The sequence below is a fragment of the Pseudonaja textilis genome, chromosome 4 (assembly GCF_049901715.1).
Source record: "Pseudonaja textilis isolate UNSWEBS1 chromosome 4, rPseTex1.2, whole genome shotgun sequence".
Taxonomy (NCBI): domain Eukaryota; kingdom Metazoa; phylum Chordata; class Lepidosauria; order Squamata; family Elapidae; genus Pseudonaja; species Pseudonaja textilis.
Window position 1 is genome coordinate 3,246,617 of NC_141993.1, and position 22,123 is coordinate 3,268,739.

The window sequence follows — 22,123 nt, forward strand, 5'->3', positions numbered from 1 at the left end:
TGCAAGAGATGATGGTGACGACTCAAGAACTTATAGCAAGGAACCATGAGGACCTGAAAACCGAAATGAAGACTGATATAGTAGGAGTGAAAAATGACATACAGAAATTGGATAACAAAATTGAAATAATGCAAGAGGCGGTGGCAAACAATGAACAGAAACTGACAACAATCGAAGCCAGAACTGAATATGTGGAAAAGAAATTAGAAGAGACAGAACAGAACTGGAAAGTAGTGTATTGTGAACTTCAGGAATCAGTGGTCCATTTGGAATTGGAGAAAGAGGCATTCTTCCTCAGGTTTCAGAATGTCACTGAAGATAGGAAAGAGGACTTACATACCATCATGACAGAACTGATAGCAGAAGCCCTCCAGACAAAATAAACAAGAGATTAGGAATGACATAGATGAGGTCTACAGAGTGTATACGCATTACGCATGTAGGCACGAATTACCATGGGAGGTCCATGTATGGTTTGCCAGAAAAAAATAATGAGAGATCTATTGAATGGAAAGGCTAGAGATGAGCCGCTAATTTACAAAGGAAATAAGATGGTGATGCTGAAACAAATACCCAGGAGAGTTAGAGAGCAGAGGAGGAACTATCACTTTTTATCATCTCAACTGATTAAAAACACAACTGTTTTTAGGTGGCTCACCCCGGAACGACTTCTAATATCTTGGCAGGAAAAGAAATACAAAATCAACTCATTGGATAAAGCACACAAATTTCATGAGCGAGATTTGGGATCCGAAGAGAAGCAAGAAAACAGGGAGGATCTGGAGAGCAGGAGTCGGGAAGAGCAAACATCTGAAGAGAAGGAAACAGAACAGGAACTAAAAGAACAGAAAACCTGAGAGGAAGAAGAAAACAACAGACCCAGAAGAGAACTCAGAGTAAGAAAAGAGACCATAACCGCCCTATACAAACAGTAACATGGAAAGAGAAATTACCTTATTGTGAATTAACATAAATGGTCTAAATTCACCAATAAAAAGGAAACGGATATTTGAAAAACTTAAGAATCAAAATGCAGATATCATATGTATGCATGAAGTCCATATCTCAAAACAGCAAGCAGCAAGCAATTTTAAAATTCCCTAAACTAGGCGAACTGTATCTGGCCCTGACAGATAAAAAAAAGACAGAGATTGTGGTATACATAAAAGATTGGCTAAACCTGAGGCAGATTTATAAGGATGAGGAAGGAAGGATGTTATTTACAGAAATTACTTTAGATCAGAAGAAGACATTTTTGGGAACAATATATGCTCCAAAAACAAACCAGAAAGATTTTTACCTAAACTTCATCGGAAGATAACAGATTGTGTTTCTGATCTTACTGTAGCTTTCTGGGAGATTGGCCTATAGTTCACAATTAGTTGTTGATCAGTGCCATCTTTTGCAATTAAGGAGATGTATGCCTTGGACCAGGACCTCAGAAGTCTGGCTTGCGTTAATGCCTCATTATATAGTTCCAGTAATATTGGCTCAAATTTTTATATAATTCACCTGGTAGGCTATCCAGACCTGGTGTTTTATTATTTTTTTGTTTTTGTATCGCCTTTTGTAACTCTGTTAGTGTTATTTCTTTGTTAAGTATTTCTCTGTTTTCTTCTGAGATTGGGCTCAGATCATTTCCCTCCAAGTAGTATCTAAAGTTTTCTTCCATAACTTCTTCTTGCTTATAAAGCTCACCAAAATACCTTTGCGCAATTCTCTTTTTCTCCTCCATCTGATAATACACAGTCCCTTCCTCATCCTTAAGTTGCTGAATTAATCTTTTCTCTTTCTCTATTTTTAATTTATAGAACAACCACCTTCCTGGTTTATTTGCTGATTCAAAGAAATTATGTTTAAGAGTTTTTAAGTTACGTGCATTTTCCTCAATATCTATCAAATTTAGTTCATGTCTAATCATTCCTATTTCTTTCTTAGCTTCCATATTTTGGGGGTCTTTTTGGAACTCATATTCATTTTTTTTAATCCTTTCTTGTAATTCATTCTGTTTCTTCCATTTTTCTTTATTTTTCTTAGCTATATAGGCTATTGATATGCCTCTCACGAAGGCCTTTGTAGTGTCTCATAAATTTTGTAAACTAGTATGTTGTTTTAAATTAACCTTAAAGAACATTTCTAACTCATTTTTAATTCTTGAAATATATTCTTTTTCTTTTGTTATTTGTGAATTTAATATCAATCTCCTTTTCCTTTTATTATGTCCTTTCCATGTAATTTTAACTGGGCTATGATCGACCCATATATTGGGCATTATCTCTACTTCACTAATGTCTTTCTCAATTGACCCATTGACCCATACCATATCGATTCTGGACCATGACTTTTGTGGACTAGAGTAAAATGTGAATTTCTTCTCATTTGGATTCCTCTTCCTCCATATGTCTTCCAAATTGGTCTCGTGTTAAATGAAAAAATTTGGGGGTAGAATTCTTTTTTTTCTTCCTAGTCCCTTCCATACTAATATAGTCTTTTTTAATATCAACAATGGCATTAAAGTCCCCTATCAAGCAAATATTTTCTTCACCTACACTAATTATTTTATCATATAGTCCCTTATAAAACTTCTGGTTGTCATTAGGGGCATATATCCCCACCAATAGTAATTGTTTTTGATGTAAATTAATTTGTATCATTAAAATTCTGCCTTGTTCATCTGCATATTTCTTTTTTGCATTTATCCCTTTTTTTTACACAAATTGCTACCCCCCCTTTTCTTTTGATCTGCCCTGTCTGACCAAGAAGAGTCAATCGAAGAACTGGCCAGAGATGACTGCCTCAACTATGCAGTTCATGATGGAGGCTTTTGAAAACCTCAGAACCAGGAGGAATTAAATTGACACCAGAGGCAAGGGGACACCAGAGAGTAAGGCAGCAGCAGAAGCCAATAGGGCCAGCGCTGCCACTCCGGCAGCAGCAGGCAAAGCAGGCACAGCAGAGGGGGCAGCAGCCATTTTGGTGAACTCAACCTGTGCAGCACCGGCCCTTGCAATTGCCCCTGGACAACCCAGAACATCGCAACTCAAGAGGAAGACCCCTGCGAGACTGAAGTACAATGATGACCCACAGCAACTGGGGCTTTTTTTGGCACATGTCCTCACATACATGCAGGAGTATGGAAGGGATTTCCAAACCCAGGGTGCTTGGGTTTAGTCATCACCCTGGCCTTGGAAGGGGCAGCTGCCCGTTGGATGGTGACCCTTCACAACGCAGACACTCCTGAACTGTGGAACTTCAACCGATTCATGATGGCTCTCCGCCACGGATGTGAAGACCCCTTGGCAGATTGGAAAGCTCATGAGCACATTAGAATCATGAAACAGGGCCACTGGCCAGTAGCTGAATACACTGAAGAGTAAGACCTCATTTGCAGAGTGGACTGGCCAGAAGACATCCTAGTGAGCTGGTTCAAAGATGACCTGAATGATCACCTCTACCATGCCTGCCTGGTTCGAGGGGCCCCAAACCACTTCCACGACTGGTCCATCCTGGTCAAAGAAGTGTAGATTGACATGGCCAGAAACAAATACCAAGGGGGAAGAGCCTGAAAGAGATCCCCATCCCAGGGGAAGTGGGAGCCATTCAAGCTACAAACCCCCACCCCAACACCAAGATAATCTGCCTGTTTCAAATGCAGGAGAGGAAGGAGGGGCACCGTGCATCTGAGTGTCATTCAAAAACACCCGCTTGAAAGCCAGAATGCCTATCCAGTGGAAAGCCCACAAAAACAACCCCCTAAGGAAAAGACACCGCACTGAGAAGTGGAGAAGCCATGGAGTTTTGCCTCCTCGTAAAATTTGGGGAAGGACCTCCAGCATCACCTGGGGAGGAATCGGGCCCATCCGAGAGCCAATTGAGCCACTCACCCTGTCCCTAAGACTATTTGTCCCTAGTTGGGGGAAAGGAGTAAGAATCTCAGTCCTCTTGGACTCAGGGTCCTTGCACCTGGTGTTTGATTAGCCCAACCCTGATGGGAAAATTGGGCATACACCTGTGGAAGCTAAAAAAAAACCCTATCACATTCTGCCAGTTAGATGGGTCAGTCGCAGGGGAGGGACCAGCCATTTTTGCCACAGAACCTCTGGACTCATTATGAGAGACTCACTTTCATTGTGGCACCTGGAATGGAATGGCCGCTAGTTCTAGGGATCACCTGGTTGAGTAAGTGAAACCCCAGAGTGAACTAGAAGCAGGAGACTCTAAGATTTCAATGGGTGACTGGACACGATGGCCAAAAGGAGGAACTGGGGGGAGACTCAAACAAAGAAACAGTGATGGCAGGAAAGGCCGCACCAACCCAGGACATCCCCAGGGAGTACAAGGACCTAGCTGAGGTGTTCAGCGAAGAAGGCTCCAATGAGCTCACCACCACCACCCCACAGACTGCGCTATCAAGATCCTCCCGGGGGCCTAACTACCAAAACCAAAAATGTATAGCATGTCTCCCAAGGAACTCGAGGAATTGAGAGCCTTCATAGATAAAAACCTGGCGAGGGGTTTTATCGAACCAACATGACCAAAAATCGTCACCCTGGTGCTATTCCAAGAGACGAAAGATGGGTCTTTGTTTGGGTTACAGAAATTTAAACACTGTGAGCATGGAGAATGAGTACCCCTTCCCCCCCACATGAAAGACATGTTAGACCACCTCTCCAAAGGATTTTTTTTTAAAAAAACTGGACTTACTACTGAATCAGGATTAGGGAAGGGGAGGGATGGAAAACAGCTTTTAACACACCTTTGGGGTGTTACCAATTCAAAGTGTTTCCATTTGGATTATGCTCCTGTTGTGTTTATGCAACTGATAAACGAAGTGCTCCATGAGCACCTGTACAGGCAGAAGCCAGTGACGTAGCAAGTCGGAGCCATCCTACTCCGAGAAAAGGAGCAAGGCCAACCGCAGCCCTGTGCATACATGTCTAAAAAAACCTAATCAACACTGAACAGAGATGGGCTATCTGGGAGAAAGAGGCATACGCAATATGGTGGGCTCTCTTTACTTGGAGGCATTTCCTAGAGGGGAATGAAATCCCTTTCAAAGCCTAGACTGATCATAAAAACCTGGAGGTTTTGCCTTGGGGGAACTCAGACCCTGCTTTGCATTGTCTTGCATTCACTTCCTTTCATTAAAAGTTCCCTTTTGAAATACTAAAGTTTCGAGAATCCATGCTTTCCTGAACGGGAAGGAGAGGCAGGACCTTACACATGTCTTCCTTTTCTCTTCAGGTCTTTTCTGAAGGAGCTGGCCCTCGTGGGAGAAACTCAAGAACGGGAACGGATCCTAGCTCACTTTTCACAACGATTTTATGAGTGCAATCCCAAAACCATCCCTTCTGAAGGTGACAGAAAAAAAATATTACTCAATTATATCCACTTCCTTATAACCGGACACTTATAATGCCTTTAACATCTGCAAAAGTGATAACCTTACAAGCAGAATATAAGTGATGGCAACAGGCACTTTTACAAGGAATCTTTTGTTTGGTCCCATTATTCCAGAACTGGAGTGTTTTAAAGCTGAAAATAGCCATGCACATTTTGGTGAAAATTTTTGAAAGGCAATGTCTAACAGTATTAATACGGAACATTTCCCTTCAAAGAATCTTGAAACCATTTAGGAATTATTTTTGTGAAGTATTTTAAAAAAATCACTTGTCTTCCAAATATTCATTGTGACAGTGAGTTATTTGGCAATAGGTGCAACAAGGGTTTAATAATTTTACTTCTTTTCTATACATGCATGAAGATTTTTTTTAAAAAAAAATAATAATAATAAAAAAGTAAATAAGATTTTTTTTTTTCCTCCAGTGAGGATCACACGTTAGAAGTTGATTAATAATAAGTACAATAAGAAGGGCCCAAACTGATTATTTCTCTTTGGTGCTTATGCCACAGATGGAGCCCACACCCTGGCTTGTGCCTTGATGCTTTTAAATACAGACCTTCATGGACATGTAAGTGACATGCTTTTTAAATCATCAGACCGGGTGCATTTGAGATGAGTGCAGTGAAAAAGGAAAAAAGGTTAAGTGGCTGCTGGATGGATCTGTTCTCTCCAGGAGCCAAAAGCTAAATGACCATGGAGACACAGAATTGCAGGGCTGGGTGGGTAAGAGTCTCCAGAAGACCATTTTAAGCCCTGCAGGTGGCCAACTCCCTTTGACTTCTCCTGCAGTCAGAATATTCACATGGAGGAGGACTCCCTTTACAGGTAATCCTCGAGTTATGACACTTCACTTAGCGACCATTCAAAGTTGCAACATAGCCCTTCTCCCCCCACAAGTACTTAAGACACAGTCCTGAGGTTACAAATGTTGCAGCACCACAGCGGTTTGCTCACCCTTACAAATGACCGCAGAGGCACTGCAACGTTCACCCTGCCTATTCTCCCCACCCCGAGTCATGGGCACTGGGTCGGTGGACACTCATTTACCTTGTGAAGATTTAGTGAGATGTCGCCTCTCTGCTGCGGTTTCTTTGCCTGTTCATGGCACTCCAAAAGAGGAGCAGTGAGAAGAGAGGGAGACAGGGACAAGCGCACGCTGCTTGGCTTCTCTGACTCACCAAGCCTGCCTGCCACTTCTGGAGTGATGGGTAGCTTCGGTGAATGTCCCACAAAGGCTTCCAGTCTTGGTGTGGAAAAGGATGCCGACAGGAGGTTTTGGAGCAGCACAATTGTATTGCTTCAAGCCTCCTGTCAGCAAGCAAACACTTTTTGCACAGAGACTGGAAGCGTCTGGATTTCATAGGACTTCGGGCACCCATTCCCTGCAAAAACGGATCAGTGCCTGAAGGTCTGAGAGATCAAGACACTCAGGAGCTTCCAGCTCTGCACAAAAAGTGTTTTCACGCCAATGGGACACTTTGAGGAAATCGCACTGCCTCAAAGATCCCATTAGTGTGTAAACACTTTTCGTGCGGAGACTGGACACTTCTGGCGGCTATGATGTTGAGTGACTTGTTAGAGAAAGGAGTTACTAAGCTATCATTAAACATCCTCGATAAAATTCTATCCTTATACATATTTTTTTTCTTTAAAAGCCACACCACCCACTACCCATATTTTGTGACATATTTTTTCCAGAATACTTAATTGAAACAGTCTTGCTAAACTTACGATCTAGTCACTTTTCCTTCTTTCCTCTTTTCCTCCTTATAGAACATTGGGAAGCGAATGTCTTGTTCAGATTTCATTGGGAATCTGGAAGGTCTCAATCAAGGTAGTGATTTCCCCAGAGATCTACTCAAGGTAAATCCAGCTAGAGATCTTCCTGGAAAAACAGGGCAGTATAGGGTAAAATGTTGCTTGTCACTTTTACTAAGCAAGTTCCTGAGATCTAGCACGTCCAGGAGGGGTTTTTTTTCCAGAGAGTTTATCCATCTTGGAGTACATTTTCAAGAAGAACCTTACCTGCAACTCAGTGGTGGGATTCCAATTTTTTTACTACCGGTTCTGTGGGAGTGGCTTGGTGGGCAAGGCAGGGGAAGGATACTGTAAAATCTCCAGTCAGAGTTCTTCGAACTACTCAAAATTTCCACTACTGGTTCTCCAGAACTGGTCAGAACCTGCTGAATATCACCTCTGCTGCAACTACACTATTTATGGTAGCTCCGTTTCATTTTAGCAAATATCCTACCATTTGGGTGGGTTATGTGGGTATGGTGTGTGCATATGCATTGAGAAATTTTATGTATTTACATATATTCTGTATGTATATATTTAGCTGGTGATAAGAGATTTGGGGTGCAACTGAGTGTGTGGCAGATACAATGTGATGCCATAGAATATTTCTACAGGGAGACTGTGTGTGTATTCAAATCTGATACACTTTAAAAAGCTGCTTTGGTACCTCATCTTTCAGAGGAAAAACTGCCTACCCCCAAAGGAGAAGGGTAAGGCAGATTCACACTTCTGTATGGCAATGACACCACCACTTATTCCCTTTGAAGGTTGTAGGAAATAAAATGTTCTAAATTTCAGGGTGGTTATAAAAACTCAAAGGTATTTTTGTGTATTTATTACTTTTTTGTTAAATGCTAAAAGGTTTTTTTTTTAAAAAAAAGTCTGTTTTCTTGTTAAAGTTCTGTTTGAAAATATATTCATGTCTCTGGAAGTTCTGTTTGAAAATATATTCATGTCATTATTACTGTGGAATTTCTTTTTTTTTAATATTTTAAATTTACATTTTATTAAACAAACACAAAAACAAAACAGAAAAGAACATTAAAAGCAATAAACATAGGTACAATCCTCCTAACCCACATAGTTGTCTTACATTGCTAAGTCACATATAAAAATAGTGTATATTTACATTCTATATTCATAATATATAATATATACATTCAATCATTTCTTATTATCTTGATCCTTTCTCTTTTCTAACCAATCATAAAATATACTTTGTAATAATTCCCATACTTTGTAATAATCCGATTCACCCTTATTTTTTAATTCTTTTGTCAATTTGTCCATTTCTGTGCACATCCAGATTTTCCTAATTATTCCTATTTCACTTGGAGTTTCTTTACATTTCCACTGTTGTGCATATGCCAATCTCGCAGCTGTCTGTGATTATATGAATTATTAAGTATAAGTCCTTGTCATATTTTCCCACATTAATTCCTAACAAAAAGAATTCGGGTCTATATTCTATTTTGATCATACATATCTCTTCCAACCATTTCTGAATTTCCTTCCAAAACTTTTGGGCTTCTTTACAATTCCACCATAAATGATAATACGTTCCATTTTCCTTATTACGCTTCCAACATACAGGGGAAAGATTTGGATACATTTTTTTGCCAATTTTGATGATGGTATATGCCATCTATAAAACAATTAGTATACATTTTCTTTAAACAGTGTAGCCAAAGTCATTTTTTTTGTTTCATTCCCATAAGTTTTGCCAATCATCTAAATTTATACTATATTCAAAATTCTTCATCCATGCCACCATCGTTTCTTTTATTTTTTCTTCCTCTAATTTGCATTTCAATAGAACTTTATAATTTTTTTTATCAATTTCTCATCAGATCCCAATAGTACTTCATCTAATTTTGTTTTGCCCCTGCTAATTCCCCACTCTTTCGTATCTTTCCTATGTCTCGATTGGAGTTGCAAATAAGCCCACCATTCTATATCTATTCCTTAGTCCTTCAAATCTTGTCTCGATCATAATTCCTCTCTGTGTCCTCATAGGTAATAATTTTTCCTTGTCGAAGTAGGTGTGGGTACCTCAAAGCTTCCAATATAGATAGCCATATAGGTGTTTCTACATATATTTGTATTTTGGTTTTGTTCCATGCAGTTAACAAGGTCTGCCTAATTTTAATACCTTGAAAGTAACTATGGCCTATTTGTTTGTCCTGTCACAGAAAGGCGTGCCATCTTGCCTGTAAATTATAACCCTCTAATATTAATATTCTTTTATTCTTGTGATTTATCCAATCTTTAGCCCATGTTAGAATTGCAGCTCTATAGTACAATTCCCAATCAGGTAGGCCAAATTTACCCCTTTCTGTAGCATCTTGCAAGCAAATTTAATTTGATTCTTGGTTTTCTCTTTTGCCATATGAATCTCGACATCAATTTATTCAAATCATAAAAAAAACTTTTTCCCAATTTTATGGGAGCATTTTGAAAAAGAAATAGTAATTACGGTAATATATTCATTTTTACTGTCACTATTCTACCCATAAAATATAATCTTAATTTGTCCCATTTTTCCAAATCTTCTGCTATTCATTTAATTAATGGATTATAATTATCATTTTTAAGTGTTGTACATCTCACCAAGATCATAATCCCCCAATATTTTACTTTATCTACTATTTGAATGCCCATTCTCGCAGCTAGTGTTTTTCCTTTTGCTTATTTGTCATATTTTTTGTAATTATTTTTGTTTTCTCCCTATTAATTTTTAGCCCCGTGACTTCTCCAAAATCTTCTAAATTTTCTATAAGTTTTATATAAAAATTAGATCGTCAGTGAAGGCTTGCAATTTAAACTCTTCCTTTTTTATTTTTAACTCTTTAAACTCTGTTTCCTTTCTAATTATTCTCGCTAAGACCTCCAAAGTCAAAATAAACAGAAGTGCCAATAGTGGACATCCCTGTCTTGTTCCTTTTTGTATTTCAAATTTATTTGTTGTTTTCCCCCATTCACCAATATTCTAGCTTCTTGTTTATTATATATTGCCGATATAAGGTTTATAAATTTTTGTCCAAAATGTATTTAATTTGCTACAAGATGAAATTCCATTTTACGTAGTTGTTTGCCTTTTTAGCATCTAGAAACAGTCATGCCACCTGGTCACAGCTATGTTCTTCATAATACTCTATAACATCTAAAATTGTCCTTATATTATTTTAAAGATGTCTACGTGGAAGAAATCCATTCTGATCCACATGGACAAATTCATTTAGAAAAAAATTAAGTCTTTCTGCTATTATGGTGACAAAAATTTTATAATCCACATTTAAAAGGGACATTGGTCTCTAATTTCCAATGTTTGTTTGATCATTTCCTTCCTTGGTTATCATAGCCTCATTTCAGGATTGTGGGATTTTTGCCTTGTCTAAGACTTCATTAAATATTTTAAGCATTTTAATATTTAATATATCTTGTTGAGTCTTGTAGATCTCTGCTGGCAGCCCATCTGGTCTCAGTGCCTTATCAGTTTTTTTTTCTATTGTCCAATTTACTTCTTCTAGTCTTATTTTCCAATTCAACATATTTTTTTCCACTTCCAAAATTTTTGGGAGTTCTGATTTCTTTAAGCAATCTATTACTTTTTCCTCTATTGAGTACTCTTCTTCCTTATATAACTTCTGTGTTGTGTTTGTCTGTGAGTCAGACTTTCACAGCCGTTTTAGTTTTAAATTTGGGGCTAGCCTACTGCTGTGCCAGAATGGTTTTTTCTTCATCCTGATTGGTTGGGAGTCTTGGTCTGTGTTTATTGGTCTTGGAATTTGCTGTGTTCTGCTTGATTGGTATTTCTAATATCTTCTGTCTGTTTTGTGGGTTTTTTTTTCTTGATTGGCTGGCAACATTGTGTTCCTGTATTGGAGGCTTTTAGTGCACCTTGGCTCCGAGTAAATGGACAGCTATCATTTATTAGGAAGCTAGGTTTCATCTGGGTGCCTGGTTGGGGTGTGTTTGAGCTGGAGGTATCAGGGGGGATCTGTTTGTGCCCAGGTGTTTGCCTGGCTTGTGGTGTGGATATTTTTTGTTTGTGAGTGCAGGCTTCCAAATAATTGACAGTCTGGTGGAGTCATCTCTTCTATTCATGCTTTCAGGTCTTTTTTCAATCTCTATGGCTTCTCTGATAATTCTGTAGCTGGGGTTTTCTATAGTGGCTAGGGTTTTGGTGCCATTGAAATCGATGCTATGACCTGTTGCTTTCATGTGTTGGACTACTGAGGAAGTGTGTTCCAGCTTTTTTTTACTGAATTCTTGTGTTCATCCAGGTGGGTACTTATTGGTCTGTCCGATGAATGTGGCAGGGCATGATGCACAGGGGACTTCATATATGCCTTGGTTTTCCAGGTCAGTTTTATCTTTGGAGTTTCTTAGGATGGCTGCTATTTTTCTGTCTGCTTTGAAGGCAGTCTTGATGTGATGCCTGTGTAGTATCTTACTTATTTTGTCTGTAGTACCTCTTATGTAGGGCAGGACAGCTGTTCTATAGGTCTGTTCATCTTCTAGATCTCCATTATGTCTCAGTGTGTTTTTGTGATTTGCTGGTGATTTTGCTTTTGTGGAAGCCGTTGGCTGTCAGTACTTTAGTCAGGATGCATGGTTCAGTCTTTATGTGTGTCTTGTCTTCCAGGCATTTGGTTCTGGTGATTAGTGTTTTGGCCACAGAGTTTATCTGTGCTGGGTGGTGGTGGGATTGGGTGTTGAGGTAGCGGTTGGTGTGTGTTTTCTTCTGGTATATGGTGTGTCCTAGTGTGCCATCTGTTTTTTTGTAGATTAATACATCTAGGAATGGTAGTTGTTTTTTTGTTTCCGTTTCCATGGTGAACTTGATTTTGGGGGGTGTACTGTTTAGGTGTGTTAGGAAATTGTTTAGGTTTTCTTTTCCATGGGGCCAAATCATAAATGTGTCATTGATGTATCTTAACCATAGTTTAGGTTTTTGGATGGCATTAGCTAGGGCTCTGGATTCAAATTCTTCCATGAACTGGTTTGCAATGACGAGTGACAGTGGTGATCCCATAGGGGCTCCTTCAATTTACTTGTATCTTTGTCCTTTGTATATTAAATATGTGTTGGTTAAGCAGTGTTCTACTAGTTCCATGAGGTTTTTAGCTGGTTGGTATTTATTTTTGATGATTTCAAGAGTTTCTTTTATCGGGACTTGAATGAATAGTGAAACCATGTTGAAACTTACAAGCAGATCTTCTTGTTCCACGTGTAGATCTTTGATCATTTCCAAGAAGTAGTATGAGTTTTGTAAATGTGAAGCTGCTTCAGCATGGGGCTGTAGCTGCTTTGCTAAGTGTTTAGCTAGGTTTTGTAGTGGTGCTCCTCTGGAGCTGAGTATGGGTCTGAGAAGTATGCCTTCTTTGTGTATTTTTGGGAGGCCATATAATTTGGGGCATCTGGAAGATTTTTCTCTTGGGATGATCGTCTTTTGGATCTCTTTGCTCATGTGGCTGGTTATAATTTTCTTCTTGGTTATTTTTTTCCAGATATGTGGTTGGGTCCGTGTTTATGGGTTTGTATGTGGAGTCTTGGAGTAGGTCTGTCAATTTTGTTTCGTAGTCTTTTCTATCCATTACTGCGGGCATGGCTTGGTGGGTGTGGCAGGGGAAGGTTATTGTAAAATCTCCAGTCAGAGGTGGTATTTGCCGGTTCTCCGAACTACTCAAACTTTCCGCTATCGGTTCTCCAGAACTGGTCAGAACCTGCTGAATAACACTTCTAGTGCCTACCATCCCTGCCCTATTGTCCCCATTTATTCGTACCTATTTCTTGTATTCTTACTCATGTTTATACTTATACCTATTATCTTGTAAGCAATTGACAAACCAAATAAATAAATAAATAAAAATAAAAAGGGAGAGAGAGAGAAAAAAAACTCTATGCTGTTATTTTTAATTGTTCCATTATTTATCATATATTAATATTTTACACTGTACCTACTCCTAGAGCGATTTTACTCCCTTTCTTTTGTCCTGGTCTTTTTCAGGGTCTTCATGTCTATAGTCCAGAGCATAAATACCTGTGTATTTAACAGAGTTGAAAGGGACTTTGGAGGTCTTCTAGTCCAACCTCCTGCTCAGGCAGGAAAACAGATGATGCCAAACTCTGAGTAGAGGTCCTGGGAAAGGTGTCAGTATAACAGAATAACACTTAGCCTTAACACTTAACCTTGGGGGGAACCCTATACCATTTCAGAGAAATGGCTGTCCAGTCTTTTCTTTAAAACCTCCAGTGTTGGAGCACCCAGAACTTCTGGTGGCAAGCAGTTCCACTGGTTAATTGTTCTCACTGTCAGGAAGTTTCTCCTTAGCCTTAATTTGCTTCTCTCTTTGTTCAGTTTCAAAAAAGGGAAACAACATTTTTACAGAACTATAGATAAGTTGAGGCTAGGTATGACAAGAAATGTCTGGGAGGGGAGGGGCCAGGCGAGGCACCCCTTGATGTGACATTGAGCTGGCCACACCCACCCAGTCACATGACCACCAAGCCACACCCACAAATTAGGCCACGCCCACAGAACCGGTTGTTAATAAATTTGAATTCCATCTCTGGTTGGTAGCAATTGTTTTTTCTGCCGTCCTAATTACTTTCTGAACTCTGTGTCTGTCTTAGTGGGTTGCAAAACCAAACCAGACAGTTATAGAGATGCCAATGAGACTCAATAATTCCTCTGTAGAACTGTAGAACTTCATCAGCAGCTTCTTGGGCAGTTGGAGCTTTCTGAGTTGGTGCCGAAAGGACATTCTTTGTTGTGCTTTTTTGATGACGTTTTTGATGTTGGATGTCCATTTTAGGTTTTGAGATATGATAGAACCTAGATATTTGAAGGTATCTACTGTTGATACTGTATTGTCTAATATTGTAAGAGGTTATATAGTATGGGAGCGTTTCTCCTAAAGTCTACCACCATTTCTATGGTTTTGAGTGAGTTCAGTTCCAGATTGTTCCGGTCACACCATGAGGCAAGTTGTACAACCTCCCGTCTGCATGCAGACCAATCAGTGTTGTATCATCTGCAAACTTCAGTAGTTTAACGGATGGATCGTTTGAGATGCAGTCATTGGTATATAGCAGGGGTAGTCAACCTTTTTATACCTACCACCCACTTTTGTATCTCTGTTAGTAGTCAAATTTTCTAACCGCCCACCGGTTCCACAGTAATGGTGATTTATAAAGTAGGAGACAAAACCCCTATCGCCCACCATGAAAGCTAAAACGCCCACTAGTGGGCGGTAGGGACCAGGTTGACTACTGCTGGTATATGGGGAGAAGTGGAGAAAGCACAAAGCCTTGGGGGACCCTGGGGTAAATTGTACAGGTATCAGATGTGATTCTGCCTAGCTTCACCTGCTGCTTCCTGTCTGTTAGGAAGCTTGTGATCCACTTACAAGTGTGTTCAGGTACCGCTAGCTGGTTTAGTTTAGTTAGAAGAATGTCTGGAATGATGGTATTGAGTGTTGAACTAAAGTCTACAAAGAGGACCATTCAGTTCCTTGACAGAGGGCTTCTTTGGCACTGGGATGATAGTAGAGCATTTGAAGCAAGAAGGTACATAGGACATCTCTAGTTACTTATTGAAGATTCAATAAATAAATGAATGTGTTATTTTTATTTATTATTTATTACTGTTTATTTTTTATTATTATACTTTATAAACTATATTATTTATATTTAATGTTATTTATTATTTTATAATATTATTTATTATTATTCAATAAATAAATGAGGATATGACATCATCTATCTCCAACACAGTCCTTTCAACAGTTTCAAGAACACCAGTTTGCACCACTCAGGTGACCCTGATAAACCTCCAGGTGATCTTAATGACCTGCTAAAAGGATGCAAATGACCAGTATAAATCCTTCCATTCCCCACCATTCAGTCAGACCTGAAGAAGCTTCTTGGATGAGAAGCAAAATGTCTTCAAAGAAAAAACAAAGTCCAACTGCCTCTTGGGGGAAAAAAAGCACCTTTGGGATATTCAGTGATAAAATGAATGACCTAGAAGGGCAGAATTACCTACATACCAATTTAAAATTAGTCAACTTCTATTGTACTCCAAATAATAAATCTCCTGGCCCTTTTTAAGATCCAACAAACATAATTTTAGCCATTTTGTGAAAGGCAAAAAAAGTGATTCCCCACCCACGGGCACACTTACCACTTTCCTAAAAGCAAAGTGGTTGCCATAGATACAAGTTAATTATCGACCGCTTCTTTGTTTTTACCATTCCATATTCCTAATTTAAAATGGGAGAGCACACCCCATTGCGCGATCCTGTCATCTGTGAAGGTTTTCCTCTCCCCTGTTTAATGCTTCGTTATACGCTCGTCCCTCTGACGCCGAGATACATTTTAACCATTTATTTGGAACAGACGAGAAGCTGTCAGGGCGTGGGAACCAAATAACAGCCTGCTTGCACATAAGATTCGGAACAATACGTGGCAGTTCAACTATTCCGAAACTAGAATGTGAAAAAAACATAGGCTTGGCGCATGTTGGAAAGGCTTTAGCAAGATAGTTCGTCCCGGTACCGCCCGCCATGCCCCCCGCCACCCGCTCCTTGGCGGTTCGGATCAGTGCGTAGCACATGCAACTCCACCACTATCGCCTCCCTTCGCCTCACTCAAGCCCTCCCTCCACAGACCCGCCCTTGCTGCGTTCCAGCAAACGCCCGTGTGTGCTTCTCGCGTGGAAACGGCTCCCGAGCCGCCTCCTCGAGCCGCTGTTGCGGAGGTGGAAAAAAAGCGGAGAGAGTCCGTGCGCGTCGGGCCCCCGAAGCTCGGCTCGGTTTGGTTTGGTTTGGTTTGGTTTGGTTTGGTTTTGTGGATAACGCCAAACAGGAGCACTTGCACCTCAGCTGGCACGAGCTTGGCGCGCCTTTCCGGACGGTTGTTGCGGGGAGGCGCGCTTGCAACAGGCAGAGAGAGAGACCGGAGCCGGTTTGGGTCAGCTCCGCCTCGGCCAAAATGATCGGGGTGAACAGCATCAACAGCAACGGCGGCGCCGGTCGCCTCCGGGCGCGCTCCATGTGTTCGGTGCGCTATGGGCGCAACTGCCGCGGCGTGGAGACCTTCTGCTACGGCTGGCCGCAGCGTTCTCGGACCCTCAAACCCGTCCTCTACACGGATCTGGTAGTTAACCGCTTGCAGAGCCGCAGAAAGAAAAAACCGGTAAGGTGTTAAGAGCGAGGCTGTTGGTGCTGCAGGTTTCCGGCGGCGCTCTGACGTTATCTTCTCCTGCGGTGGTATTAGGGGACCAAAATGCGGTAGGCCGCTCTGGGCTGGGTTTATAAGGACAATCTTCGTTACCGCTTGGCGTTGTAGACGTATCTCCGGCAATGTCCTAACGTGATGGGCTCGGCAGCGCTTTTGCGGGCATAAGCGCAAGGTTTTGGAGTGGTCCCCACCAAAGGGGATTCTCCCAAACGTAAATTCCCACATGCAAGGGGTTCAAGACACGAAGAAAGCTGGTCGTGTATATGTATATATATGTATATGCATATATGTGTGTGTGTGTGTGTGTGTGTGTGTGTGTCTATATATATCTATATATATCTATATATTTATATCTATATCTATATCTATCTATCTATCTACCTACCTACCTACCTACCTACCTACCTACATACATACATACAGGTTCTTTTGTGCATGGAATGCATGTGGCCTGAATCTGCACATTAATTACTGCAGGCCTATGCACAGAATGACAGTTTTTGTCAAGACTCTCTCCTTGATCGTTGTCGGTTGTCTTAATAGGTCGAGTACTCTCCATCTACGTGTCCTGCAGCCAGATAGAGCCCCGTACAGATCGCATCAAGGTTCATACCAGGAAGTATTGTCCTTGAGTTCCATTTGTTCAGAGCATATAATAGATGGCAGCACCAAGCTTACCAAATAAGTTAAGCAGGACAGACCTCATTAATAGATAGATCCCAGGGCTAGACTAGGAAGGTTGGTGGGGAGGGAGTCTTGAAAGAAAGCAGTGGCAATCACTTGAGTTATTCTCCTCTCTTGCTGGGCTTTTTACATTTGAATTTGTGTATGTTAGGGTTTTTTTTAAATTAAACACTGTAAGCTGCACAAAGTCACTTTTTATGACATGGGAGGCCATACAAATTTGATAATTACACAGCTGACATTTTATTTTTATTTTTTTAAAAAAAACATATCACTTCCCTGGGATTGACTGTATAATCTATTGTAAATTTCTCTGATAAAGATCATGACAAATCAATTCCAAATCAAGTTTAAAAACATATTTAAAGAAATTTACACATTTCCCAAAGAGGAAATTCTTGCATTCTAAATTAGTTAACAAAGACCTTAAAAAAACAACAACTGCAATGCACACACATGCTACATAGTGTAATACACATGTACCACACATATGCATATACAATATCCTCATCCTTTGTTCTACACAATTGTGGTAATTTGAAGGGGTGATGGCTGACCTCAGTAGATCTCAGTTGCACACCTCCGGGCAAATGCAAAGAGAGACAAGTGTCACAACTGAACATATAAAGCTATTCTGTGTGTATTTTATATTGTGAGAGGGCACAGAAACAAATTAAGGCATTTGCTATCTTTTTTTTCTTTCATGGTAACTAATTCATGGAACCATAATGCTTTCTTAAGAAAAAAAGAATGTGAACAGTGTATTCTGCACTCTTTCTCTGGCTGGGACTGCATGAACATTTGGATGTGGAAGTATTAAACATCTAGATGGACTCTTGTTCATCTACACTCTTTTTCTGAGCTGGTATGGAATTGCTGGTTGAACCCGGTGGAACCAACTTCTGCACATTCCTGTCAGGAACGTGCACAATACTGGATTACTGGGATCTATCTATACTCCCTCATTGGAAATCCAGCATCCCAGGTAGTCTAAGTGGATCTTCTGGAATTCAAATGTAGGCAGCTTCACATAGAGTTAGGCTTCCTGTAGTTTCTTGAGTATGCCTCTGACCAGCTTCATGTGTTCTTCAGATGTCTCAGTGCATATTAATATATCAACCAAGTACACCAAGATTCTCTTGTACAGGTACTTGTGTAGGACCTCATTTATCAGTTGAATAAGTACGGCAGGGGCCCCTTGCAGCCTGAATGACATTACTCGGAACTGATAGCAGCCAAAGGGGTAATTTAATGCTGGAAAGGAAGGGTGTGTATGTGTTGGTGTTGTGTGTGCAATTTCTTGGCGTGCGGTGCGGGGTCTCTTTTGGCCGGCTCTGGCGGTGGAGACGCAGGAGCAAATGTGGGAAGGAAGCGAACCTCATTGCAAAGTTTTGCCTCTTTCCCTTTCTTTTTCTTCTAATGGGGTATGTGTCCCCCACCCCCCAGAGATAAGTGTGACTTCGTTGTGAATGGTCAGAGCTATTCAGCTAAGGTGCAAGGATGACTGTATGTTGCCACCGGGAGATGCGGAGGTGTGGAAAGAGCCAAACAGCTGCAGCTCCCTCCGGAGAGTGAAAGCAATGTTCATTTACCAGAAAATTCCCCTGTGGGAAGTCGCGCGGAGGGGAAAAAAAAAGAGCTTGAAGCGGCGACTGGAACCGGAGCTCCCGTGATTAACAATTCTGAATTTTTTTCCCTTTCTTTTTTACTCCCTTCCCGCCGTTGATAATTAGGATCCGGTGCCTCCAGAGTCCTGTCGGCGGTGGGGGGGATGATTAGATTTGGGGAGGAGGGCGAGGTCGGAAGGAAAAGGCACCCCTGGCTACTTTTCAGATTTTTTTTCAGAGGGGAATATCATGCCTGCTCTAGATCAAGCAGTTTAGAACAATTATTTATAGATTTCAGAAAGTGTTTCCTGGGTTCAGAAAAAGTTATTTTTTATAATACTAATAAATCAGTGGTGGGATTCAACCCATTCTTACCTATTCACTAGAACCGGTTGTTAAGTTTCTAAGCAGTTCAGAGACCCAGTTGTTGGAAGAAATCTCATTTCCCCCCCACTTTACAGGGCTAATCCTGTAAGGAAGATAGGAAAGAAACATTCTGGTGTTGATTTTTGCCTAATCTTTATTGCCCTGCTTACAGAAACTGCCTCTCAGTTAACCCTTACAACAGCTAAAAGTTCTTGGCAGTACACCCAGACTTACCGTTGCCTGAACTCAGGAGGTGTTTTTTTTTTCCTGGTACTTTGCTGGGGCTTGACTTTCTTAAAGGGGAAGGGTTGTTTTAAGCTTTTTACACCTCTTTTGGGAGGAAATACTCCCCTGTTGGAGTTCTTCCAGCTGGGATGCAACAATCAGCACTTTGAAAAAATTATTGAATAACAAGGTAGAGCTGCCAGAAAGAAGCTTCTAATGACAAGGAACCAAGATGAGTGACATTCAGCAAGGGTTCTTGGCTAGTTAGAAAGATTTACATTCAAACTTAAGTTTACATACCCTTTCTGGGTTTTGGTCTAAAACTGGTTTTTGGTGAATTTTAGTTCTGTGCTTGGTGATTATTGAAAATTATTGATGGAATAATTTTCTCTATTCAGCTTTGTTTGGAAGGAAAAAGGTTAATCTCTGTTCCTGAAAAGAAGCAGGGTTCAGAAATCTGGATAGTTCCTGTGTCTGTTCTGGTAATTGGTTTAACAAGCAACAGCTACTGTGTTTGCTCTTTTGCTACATTCCAGCACTAACTGTAGTTAGATTTATCTCAAGTGTTTACGCTTGAGCTTGTGAGCTGTGGCAATGAGCCAGACAAGGCTTGTGTTTTAGTTTTAAAGGGATTGAAACTGTTGTGATTTAATTATTTGTATTGTGTTTGAATTTTTTCCTGCCTCGTGGTTTCTTTTTCTGTCGGGGGAGAAGGTCTTCCTTTACTGCTTTAGTGGTTCCTGGCACTGTCCTTTTGGGGTGTCCTTCCAAGAGGCAGGATGCAAGCTTGGCACTGATTTTTTTATTGTCTTTCTGGTGGGGCATATGATCTTTCCTTAAATGTGGATGATTTCCTTAGGACAAGGGTCTTCAAGACTTGTTGACTTCAACTCCCAGAAATCCTGAGTTAACATGACTGGAGGATGAATTCTGGGAGTTGAAGTCCAGCCATGCCTCCCCAGGTCATTAGGGCAGAAAACCAGTTGTTAAAATTGCAGCACTATAATAGATTCTTTGCTCTTTCACGTGACTTTTGGCTGTAATTTTCCTCGTAACCCAAACCAACTTATTTCTGGATAAAAGATGTAGCTACTGAAATTTCTTATCAAACTTATTATCATTATTATCAAAATGTTTGGGAAATGATTCAGAAGTTCTTAAAGGTACAGGCTCTGTTCCTCATTTGAATGAAGTTAATATCAAAAGTGTGTTCATCTTATCTGTGAAATGAATTCATTTCTTGGGGCAGGGATAAAGCTTTCAATTAAATTGCTTAAACATATTCCAGTGCAAAAAATAAAACTAAAATAAAAGGAAGATTTATACCTTCTGAACTAAGAGAACAATAGGGGAAATAATCTTCACTCCTTTAGTCTTTACCAGTTCTATAAATCAGAGAAATTTTTAAACATCACTTTAGGACTGGTCCACACCACCATGCAATCTACAGTTTCACAAGATGCAACATTTCTGCTTAGTTAATATTCTGGTTGACTACAATTATTTTTGCATAAGAGGAGAATCAATTGTTGTATGAGACAGTGAAACAGTTATGCCTGCCACTTAATATTTTTCCATTCTCAAATTGTCCAAGTAAAAAAAAAATTAAAAGTGCTAAGAATATTGGCAGTCATAAAGTATTATAGAACCACAGAATTAGTACTGTCACTAAAGCTTTGGTGGCATTTTCTGGATTAAAAAGGAAATACAAATAGACATCTCAAGAATCTGCTGAAGAAAATGTGAAAATAAATATCTTTAATCTATTTTCTGGGATTTTTTTGTGAATGGCTCTCACAGAGGTGTATTTTTATATTCCCATCTATGATAATTATATTCTATTCTCCAGGAATGGAATTCAATTTTTTAAACAACTGGTTCTGTGGGCATGGCTTGGTGGTCATGTGACTGGGTGAGGCACCAAAATAAGCCTCATGTCTCCTACTGGAGATGGGGTTGGACTAGATGACCTCTGAGTTCCCTTCCAGCCCTGGATTGCTGTGCTGTTTCAAAACATCCTCTGAAGCTGCGTCTAGTGCCAGGGTTTCTGGTCTTTACTCTCCTTTTTCTCTCTCCCTCCCTGTTTCCCTCTTTTTGCAAAGTTTGGGGTTTCTCATTTTGTGGGCTGAGTTTCTCCCTACACTTTCCTGGGAGCCAGACGGGCCTCGTGGGGACTCCTGAGAAGGACAGGGTGGGGTGGGTGGGGCCAGCTGGTCATCAGAACTACTGATTTGCTGAACTGGGTATGAAATTAACGTCCGGTTCACCCACTCCTGCTTTTCTCCCAATAGCAGCCAGAATGGCCAATTATCAGAGGTGGCTTATTGCTGTCAGTTCATAACATCCGAAGCATCACTGATCATCATCCCTAACCTTATTAATACTTCTCATTAATTCATCACCCTGGTGAGCTTCTAATCTGACTTTTAGCAGCTAGAATGCAGGTAATCCTCGATTTATCGAGTGACTGTTTGAAATGATGCTGCTGCTGAACGAAGAGATTTACGACCTGTGCCTAAAGCTGCAGCCATTGCAGCCCCTTGCAGTCTCATGATCAGAATCTGAGCCCTTGGAAGGCTGCCCACACAGAGGTGCCGCAGCTCCTCCCATCTGCCTGTTTCCCTCCCGTCTAGGCTCCGAATTGCCGGGGAAGTTCAATGGCATAATACAAAAGAGCCACACCTCCCTTCCCTACCAATCACCCCAAAGCCTTCAAAGCAGAGCAGAGGGAGAAATAGAAGCTGCCTTGCAGGAAGTCCCAAACACACCTGGGAAACACTATGAATGGGAA

General features: G+C 40.6%; 1 protein-coding gene across 1 annotated transcript in view; it reads left to right on the top strand.

Annotated features, from left to right (window-relative positions):
- Positions 1 to 22,123, top strand: part of LOC113445404 (PH and SEC7 domain-containing protein 1-like) — a 97,385-nt gene that overhangs the window by 36,203 nt on the left and 39,059 nt on the right. The window contains exons 9-11 of the mRNA XM_087932132.1: positions 5,245 to 5,357; positions 5,914 to 5,972; positions 7,178 to 7,267. Coding sequence (XP_087788258.1) covers positions 5,245 to 5,357; positions 5,914 to 5,972; positions 7,178 to 7,267 — 262 coding nt within the window. The remainder of the gene's footprint in view (positions 1 to 5,244; positions 5,358 to 5,913; positions 5,973 to 7,177; positions 7,268 to 22,123) is intronic.